The following is a 7,500-nucleotide window of genomic DNA, read 5'->3' as shown; positions in this document are numbered from 1 at the left end:
CTCCCTCCCTCTCTCTCTCCTCCCTCCCTCTCCGCTCTCTCCTCCCTCCCTCCCTCTCTCTGTCCATCTCTCTCTCCTCCCTCCCTCTCCCTCTCCTCCCTCCCTCCCTCTGTCCATATCTCTCTCCTCCCTCCCTCTCTGCTCTCTCCTCCCTCTCTCTGTCCATCTCTCTCTCCTCCCTCCCTCTCCCCTCTCTCCCTGTGTTTCTGTTGCCTTCTGCATTATCTCTTACTCGATCTCTCTCACTTGCATTCTATTGCTTAGATATTTATCTCTGCCCTGTGTGTGTGTGTGTGTGTGTACCCTGTGTGTGAGTGTGGTGTGTGTGTGTGTGTGTGTGTATATCCTATGTGTGTGTGTGTGTGTCCGGTGTGTCCTGTGTGTCCTGTGTGTGTGTGTGTGTGTGTGTGTGTGTTCTCCAGGTGGATTGAGTCAGCAGAAGTCATGGACTCAGAAGAGGCGGAGCTCACCTCCCCCCTCCTTCCAGACGACGCCCAATCGGTGAGCAGCATCTGCACCTGCTCCGCACCAATAAACTCTCAGCATTTCCCCATGCCCCTCTACCGAGAGCTGTGTCTCTGACAGCAGCGTGTGCATGCGTGTGTGTTCATGCGTGTGTGTGTGTGTGTGTGTGTGTGTGTGTGTGTGAGTGCAGGCTACTGAGTGGGCTGCAGCAGAGAGGAAGCGGCAGCAGCAGCTGGTTGTCACGGAGCCCGTACCTGAGTGAAGGAGGCCGCCCCCCCAGTCCTCCCATCAGCCTCAGCGAGTCCAGTGCCAGCCTCGCCCAGCGCAAGGCAAAGGTACACACACACACACACACACACACACACACACACACACACACACACACACACACACACACACACACACACACACTCACAACTCTAGATACTTTTACTCTAGCCTTTCAGTTTTCCTTATCTCTGCAGCTGTGTGTGTGTGTGTCTATCTCTCTCCCTCTCTCTCTGTCTCTCCCTCCCTCTCTCTCTCTCTGTATGTGCCCAGACATCTCTGTCTGTGTCTGTCTCTGTTCCTCTATGTCTGTGCATCTGCCTCTCCATCTCTTTATCTCTCTCCCCTCTCTCTCCTGAGCTCTGAGTTGGGCTGCTGGGCTATCTGCAGTGACAGGCAAACGTGTGTGTGTGTGTGTGTTTGCTATGACAGGAATGTGTTTGTTAAATACACTTGTGTCCTTATTTCTGTTTGTGATTGCACTATAGACACACCTGTTTATGAAAATAAATGTTTGTTTGTGTACGTGTATATGTGTCAATGCTTGCTAAGACAGGGACATATGTTGTGTTTGTGTGTGTGTGTGTGTGTGTATGTGTGTGTGTGTGTGTGTGTGTGTGTGTGTGTGTGTGTATGTTTGCTACTGCAGGGACCTATGTTTGTTAAATATACTTCTCTTGTGTTTACATGTCCTTTTGCAAATGTACTAGTGGCATATGTTTCTAAGTGTGTATTTGTGTATTTAAACTGTGACATCCTTGATGTGTTTGCCTGTTTGTTTCATAAGAAGGATATTTATAAGTGTTGGTCTCATGCGTATGTGTGTTTCCATCCGTGTGTGTGTGTGTGTGTGTGTGTGCTGTCACGCGTGTGCTTTAGAATGTGTTAGTTTCATAAGAGACATCTTGGCTTTGTATTTTTGTTGTCGCTGATGTGTGTGTGTGTGTATGTGTGCGTGTGTCTGTTTGTTATGTGTATGTGTTTATCAGTGTGTGTGCACGCGTGTGCGTGTGTGTGCATGTGTGTGTGTGTGTGTGTGTGTGTGTGTGTGTGTGTGTCTGTGTGTGTGGTGTAATTGTTTTGTCATCATGTATTTTTCAGACTCTGGGCCCTGAGTTTGCAAGAATGGGAGATGAACCTCAGATCACTCTCGAGCTGCCAGGATCTATTGTGGTAAACATGACATCACTTCCTGTTTGGCTCTCTCCGGGCCGCTCTCTCTCTCCTGGTTTCTCTCTTTTTATTCTCCATTTAGTTCTTTACTTCAATTCTGTCTCTCTCTCTCCATCTCTCTCTGTCTTTCCTTTCATCTCTCTCTTTCTCTCTCTCATTTTTCTCTCTCTCCATCTCTCTCTCTCTCCATCTCTCCATCTCTCTCTCTCTTTCCATCTCTCCATCTCTCTCTCTCTTTCCATCTCTCCACCTCTCTCTCTCTTTCCATCTCTCTCCCTCTCTCTCTCTCTCTGTCCCTCTGTCCAGTCCAAGAAGGGGAAGTCGTGTGTGTCCCAGAGGGAGGTGTGTGTGTTCCTGCCCAGTGACCAGTGCCTGCTGGTGCGCTGTGACATAAAGTCTCGTGGCCGAGACGTCTTTGACATGGTGGTGGCTCACGCCAACCTGGTGGAGCACTTTTACTTTGGCCTGGCCTTCATCGACGGTACACACACACACACACACACACACACACACACACACACACACACACACACACACACACACTCATATACTCACACACACACACACACACACACACACACACACACACACAGACACACACACACACTGAGTGTGAGGCAGGTTCCAGTTCTCCTTCTCTCCGATTCACCTTAAATCAGAGGCTGGTCTCAGTTTCAGGATAAAAATAGCCGAGACAGAACCCTTCTGTGTGAACTCAAATTACAGACATCAGAGGACAGACCCACTGGCTTCAGCACAATTATGGGAATTATACAATCGTGTTGTGTTGTGTTGGGATGTGTTGTGTTGGGATGTGTTGTGTTGTGTTGGGTTGTGTTGTGTTGTGTGGTGTTTGGTTGGGATGCTGTTGTGTTGTGTTGGGATGTGTTGTGTTGTGTTGGGATGTGTTGTGTTTGGATGTGTTGTGTTGTGTTGGGATGTGTTGTGTTGTGTTGTGTTGGGATGTGTTGTGTTGTGTTGTGTGGTGTTTGGTTGGGATGCTGTTGTGTTGTGTTGTGTTGGGATGCTAACACCATACTCTAACTCTAACCTCTCTCACACACACACACACACACACACACACACACACACACACACACTGCTGTGTGGTGCATGTGTGTGTTTTTCTGATAAGTTTGTGTGTCTGTAGATGATGATTATTTCTTCCTGGACCCGGAGATGAAGATCTCTAAAGTGGCTCCAGACGTCTGGAAAAAGCAACCTGGAGCCGCCTTCACCCTCTACCTGAGGGTCAAGTTCTTCGCTGACGATGTCTCCTTCATCCAGTGAGTCTCACACAGACACACACACACACACACACACACACACACACACACACACACCTGCATTTTATGTCTTCATTGAAGTCCATAATTCTAAATAAATATCCAAAACAGACAGAATTTGAAGAGATACACTGCCTAGACACGTGGCTAAGTTTGAAATGATGAAACTACAGTAGAGCAGATCTTGCGTGTTAAAACGGCGCCCCCTGCAGGCACAGGCTGACACGGCACCAGTACTACCTGCAGCTGCGGAAGGACCTCCTGGAGGACAAACTGCACTGCAACGAGGACACCGCCCTCTACCTCGCCGCTCTTGCCCTACAGGCAGAGTTTGGAGACTACATGCCCGAGGTACACACACACACACACACACACACACACACATACACACACACACACACACACACACACACACATACACACACACACACACACACACACACACACACACAAACACACATACTGCTCTACCCCGTGTGTGTGTGTGTGTGTTTCAGGTGTATGGTTGGACCTACTTCCACATACACACACACACACAGACATACTGCTCTACCCCCTATGTGTGTGTGTGTGTTTCAGGTGTACGGTAGGACCTACTTTCAGCTGGAGCAGTATGTGTCTAAGAGGATTCTGGATAAGATGGCGTTGCCATGCCTACGGGAGGAGCTGCCACGCCTTCACTCCAACAACAGTCACATGCTGCCCGAGGAGGCGGAGATGGAGTTCCTGAAGGTACACACACACACACTCACTCACATTTCAATTCTTTATTTGAATCCACCAATCATATTTTTTACAGAAAGGATCAAACATTTCTCAGAGGTTAAATACAGCTTAGTGACTCATGGGTACAAGAAACATCTCCTACACCAAACAGCAAGACTACCTATAGCAGTTAATACAGAGCGGAACTTTGCTAGTTGTTTAGATTGTCTCTTACTAAGTCCTGCCAGTCGTAGCCCACTGACCGAAAGCTTATGGACATGCCCCAGACTTCCAAATATCAATACTACCAGCTTACATGTATGGCCTAGGTATCTCACACACACAAACACACACACTCACACACACACATACACTCTCTCTCTCACACACACACACACACACACACACACAAACACTCTCACAGATACACACGCCTCTTACATATGTGTGTTGCCCATGTCCAGCTGATGCAGCAGCTGCCTGTCTTTGAAATACTGACAGACACACACACACTCACAAACACACACACACAAACATGTACACTTTGCTGAAACCAACAATACTCACCAAAACATCCATGCACACATACACACACATACGTACGCACACACACATTACTGATATTACACAGTGAACTACAATGAAGTGAAGTCATTTGAGTAATTAATGGTCTTGGAGTAATGGAGTCCTGCTGTGAGCACTTACGTGACATGTTACGCTTCACCTCATCGCGTGTTGTGACGTGTTGTGACGTGTTACCTACGCTAAGCCTAATTCCACCCTAAACATATGAATGGAACATTGAGTCATGTGGTTTAGATAGTGTAAGAACTATACTGGTCTATTACTTCTACCATAACCTAAGGCTGCCACTGTATAAGTTCCTGTCTCCTGATTGTGTATGAATTATTATTCTACCTTGCGCACACACACACACACACATACACACACACACACAAACATGTATACTTTGCTGAAACCAACAATACTCACCAACACATCCATGCACACACACAAACACACACACACACACACACACACACGCACACATTAACGTTATTGACACTTGTGTGTGTGTGTGTCTCCACAGCTGACTCAGCAGCTGTCTGAGTATGGGGTGCTGTTTCACCGTGTGGGGCGAGAGCATGACAAGCGGCCAATAGGGGGTGACATGATGCTGGGCATCAGCTCCAAAGGCATCTCCGTCTACGAGCTGCGCAACAACACACGCTTCATGAGCCGCCGATTTCACTGGAATGAGACCGACAACATCTCTGCTGGAGTGAGTTTCACCCACACACAAACACACACACACACACACACGCATGTTGCAGGTTTGTACAGCTATGGCTCAAACACAGAATGCTTGCAATAATGGGTAGACATGACATCCTCGCCTCCAATGGAGACTCTACCTACCATGGCAGAAATCAAGTAGTACTTTTTGCTCACTTTTTTTGCATTTGGATTAACCCACCCAGCTGCAACCCACGTAAAACAAGTTTATGGACCCCAGACTCCCAAACACAAGAATGATTAGTTGGCAGTGAAAACCCAGGCTTGTGAAAATACAAACTAGTGTCTAATATTTCAGCAGCTTGGAGGTGAAGCAGGTGTCCATGTACAAACAGAAAGAGCCTCCTATTTCAGTAAGGCTTTGCTCAGACTGCCAGTCCAAGTCCTATGACAGTGTTTGGGATGCTGCACAGAGAGATCCTAGTCCACTTGTACAGCACAGTGTTTCTCCATTCCTGTTGGTACTTCCTGAGCCCCCCTTCCTGCATGCCTGAAATGCTTTATGATGCCAGGGCCATCAGCAGACCATGCCTGGCTCTGTGGCTATGTAGCTATGTGGCTATGAGACTATGTAGCTATGTGGCTACATAGCTATGTGGCTATGAGGTTATGTAGCTATGAGGCTATGAGGCTATGTAGCTTTGTGGCTATGAGTCTATGTAGTTATGGGGCTATGTGGCTATGAGGCTATGTAGCTATGTGGCTATGAGGCTATGTAGTTATGAGGCTATGTAGTTATGAGGCTATGTAGTTATGAGGCCATGAGGCTATGTGACTATGATGCTATGTAACTATGAGGCTATGTAACTATGTGGCTATTAGGCTATGTGTCTCTGAGGCTATGTAACTATGTGGCTATGAGGCTATGTGGCTATGGAGATATGTGGCTATGGAGATATGTGGCTATGTAGCTATGTGGCTATGAGGCTATGTAGCTATGTAACTATGTGGCTATGAGGCTATGGAGATATGTGGCTATGTAGCTATGTGGCTATGAGGCTATGTAACTATGTGGCTATGAGGCTATGTGGCTATGAGGCTATGTGACTATGATGCTATGTAACTATGAGGCTATGTAGCTATGTAACTATGTGGCTATTAGGCTATGTGTCTCTGAGGCTATGTAACTATGTGGCTATGAGGCTATGGAGATATGTGGCTATGTAGCTATGTGGGTTTGTAGCTATGAGGCTATGTTGCGATGAGGCTATGTGGCTATGAGGCTATGTGGCTATGTAGAAGCCCTTGGAAAAACTTTAGAATTTTAGCTATTTAGAGCTTGTCCAGTTGTCTCACTGGCATGGGTGGTAGTCAGTGGCAGTGGATGAAAGCCATGCTTTTAGAAGAGTTTAGCTATGTTGCATTTGTGTGAGCCATGTTGCTGCTACATAGCGGTAGTGCTCTTTAATAGAGTAGAACTATGCCAGGTAGTACTATAGAACTATGCTGCACCCTCAAAACCAGCCTTGTGCCAGATGGGTAAAAAAAATGCAGTTTGTTGACACTAAAGTAAGATGTTGCTTCAGACCCCTCATGCTGAGAAGAGCTGTGATTGGCTGACAGTGCTGTTACTCTTCCTCAGCGGCGTAAGTTCACCATTGAGTGCAGCCCAAGTGGGAAGAAACACTCCTTCCAGACGGAGAGCTCTAAGATCGCCCAGTACCTGCTCAGCCTCTGCTCCGCACAACACAAGTTCGACAGCGAGATGGCCTCCAGACAGCTCACACACACACTCACCACAGGTGAGACACACACACACACACACACACACGCTCACATATACACAATCACACACACACACATGTGCACATACACACACACACAAACACACACACACATGTGCACATACACACACACACAAACAAACACACACATGTGCACATACACACAAACACATACACACACATACACACACATACACATCATACACATACACATGCACATGCACATGCACATACACATACACATACACATACACATACACATACACACACATACACACACATACACACACACACACGCATGTGCACACACACACATACACACGTGCACAAACACACACACTGAGCTCTCTGTCTCCCACAGATGAGAACTTGGAAAAGTACCTGGCTGTGTGTCGCTCGCAGCATTCCCAGATGAAGCGACTCTCCTGCTCAGAGATGGTCCTGAATAACGTTGGCCTCACTGCCGCGTTGCCTAGCGACAGCTTCAGCAAGTCATGTGATGACCTGTCATCCAAGGCCGAGGCTCGCCAGAAGAAGCAGAGAGAATTGCAGGACATTAATGAGATGAGAGAACCTTTACATAG

General features: G+C 47.2%; 1 protein-coding gene across 1 annotated transcript in view; it reads left to right on the top strand.

Annotated features, from left to right (window-relative positions):
• Positions 1–7,500, top strand: part of ptpn20 (protein tyrosine phosphatase non-receptor type 20) — a 35,310-nt gene that overhangs the window by 16,308 nt on the left and 11,502 nt on the right. Inside the window, exons 8-17 of the mRNA XM_031578545.2 lie at positions 423–501; positions 656–800; positions 1,834–1,905; positions 2,212–2,386; positions 3,056–3,191; positions 3,404–3,542; positions 3,771–3,923; positions 4,987–5,178; positions 6,775–6,934; positions 7,278–7,500. The exon at positions 7,278–7,500 is cut by the window's right edge and continues 6 nt beyond it. Coding sequence (XP_031434405.1) covers positions 423–501; positions 656–800; positions 1,834–1,905; positions 2,212–2,386; positions 3,056–3,191; positions 3,404–3,542; positions 3,771–3,923; positions 4,987–5,178; positions 6,775–6,934; positions 7,278–7,500 — 1,474 coding nt within the window. The remainder of the gene's footprint in view (positions 1–422; positions 502–655; positions 801–1,833; positions 1,906–2,211; positions 2,387–3,055; positions 3,192–3,403; positions 3,543–3,770; positions 3,924–4,986; positions 5,179–6,774; positions 6,935–7,277) is intronic.

This window comes from Clupea harengus, chromosome 13 (genome assembly GCF_900700415.2).
Source record: "Clupea harengus chromosome 13, Ch_v2.0.2, whole genome shotgun sequence".
Lineage (NCBI taxonomy): Eukaryota > Metazoa > Chordata > Actinopteri > Clupeiformes > Clupeidae > Clupea > Clupea harengus.
This window is presented reverse-complemented; position numbering and strand designations above follow the sequence as displayed.